Genomic DNA, 818 nt, shown 5'->3' with positions numbered 1-818 from the left:
TTGTTTGCGGCCGAGAGGGGGCGAGGGGGCGCCATGGTGCCAAAGAGAATCGGCGCCAGGCGGCCGCACTGTTGCCACCGGGCCTGTCCTCGTCATCCGAGTCGTCCCTCGTCGTCCTTATCCGGACCCCCCAGTCGTCCTCTTCTTGACGCTTGCGCGAGAATGGTCCCTGTGGGGGCCGCCGCAGGCGGTCGCTCAGCCTTGGCCTCCTGCGTCATGCGGTGGAACGGGTTGGTAGACGCATCGCCAACGGGAGCAGGGGGTGCAGGAGGTGCAGGGGCTGCGGGCGCCGCGGGTGCTGAGGGTGCCGCAGCCATACGGAAGTAAGGGTTCTTGCTCTCAGCATCAGCCGGAGGGCTGGTGGTGGTGATGGCTGGCGGCGAGATCACAGGCGCGGCAGGAGGCGGTGAGGCCCTCCGCTCGAGCTCCTGGCTGCCGATCTGGCTGCCAGCCTGTGTCGGCGTGGAAGCCTGCGGCGTGAGGTGCTCGGGGCCATCGTCATCATCAGAGGACGAGTCGTCGTCATCGTTCATCGCCTCGAGCTGGCGCTGCAGCTCCAGCTCCCGCTGGCGGGCCGCTTCGATCTCTGCCCGACGGGCGGCGAGCTTAGATTCCTTCTCCTTGGCCTCTGCCAGCGCGGCCTTCTTCCTGCGCTTCTCTTCCTCCTTCTTCAGCTTGCCTTGGCGGACCTGCTCCTCGAGCGCCTTGAGACGGTCCTCAGCCGCTTTGCGCTCCCGAGAAAGCTCGTCCTCCTGTTCCTGCGCATCATTCCTGTGACTTGGTCAGCCTCCCGGTCATAAATCTGTGTTGATGGGGGT

At 66.1% G+C, this 818-nt stretch overlaps 1 protein-coding gene across 1 annotated transcript; it reads right to left on the bottom strand.

The window, feature by feature from the left end:
• Positions 1 to 92: 92 nt before the first annotated feature.
• On the bottom strand, positions 93 to 769 carry VDBG_06875 (conserved hypothetical protein; the record flags this gene model as incomplete). The annotated part of the gene is made up of 2 exons (XM_003003267.1): positions 93 to 648; positions 690 to 769. The coding sequence occupies 2 exons, from the start codon at positions 767 to 769 to the stop codon at positions 93 to 95; spliced, it is 636 nt and encodes a 211-aa protein (XP_003003313.1).
• Positions 770 to 818: the final 49 nt, after the last annotated feature.

Source organism: Verticillium alfalfae, genomic scaffold (genome assembly GCF_000150825.1).
Source record: "Verticillium alfalfae VaMs.102 supercont1.8 genomic scaffold, whole genome shotgun sequence".
In the NCBI taxonomy this organism is placed as follows: Eukaryota; Fungi; Ascomycota; class Sordariomycetes; order Glomerellales; family Plectosphaerellaceae; genus Verticillium; species Verticillium alfalfae.
The sequence above is the reverse complement of the archived record's forward strand: the minus strand, read 5'-3'. Positions and strand labels throughout refer to the sequence as shown.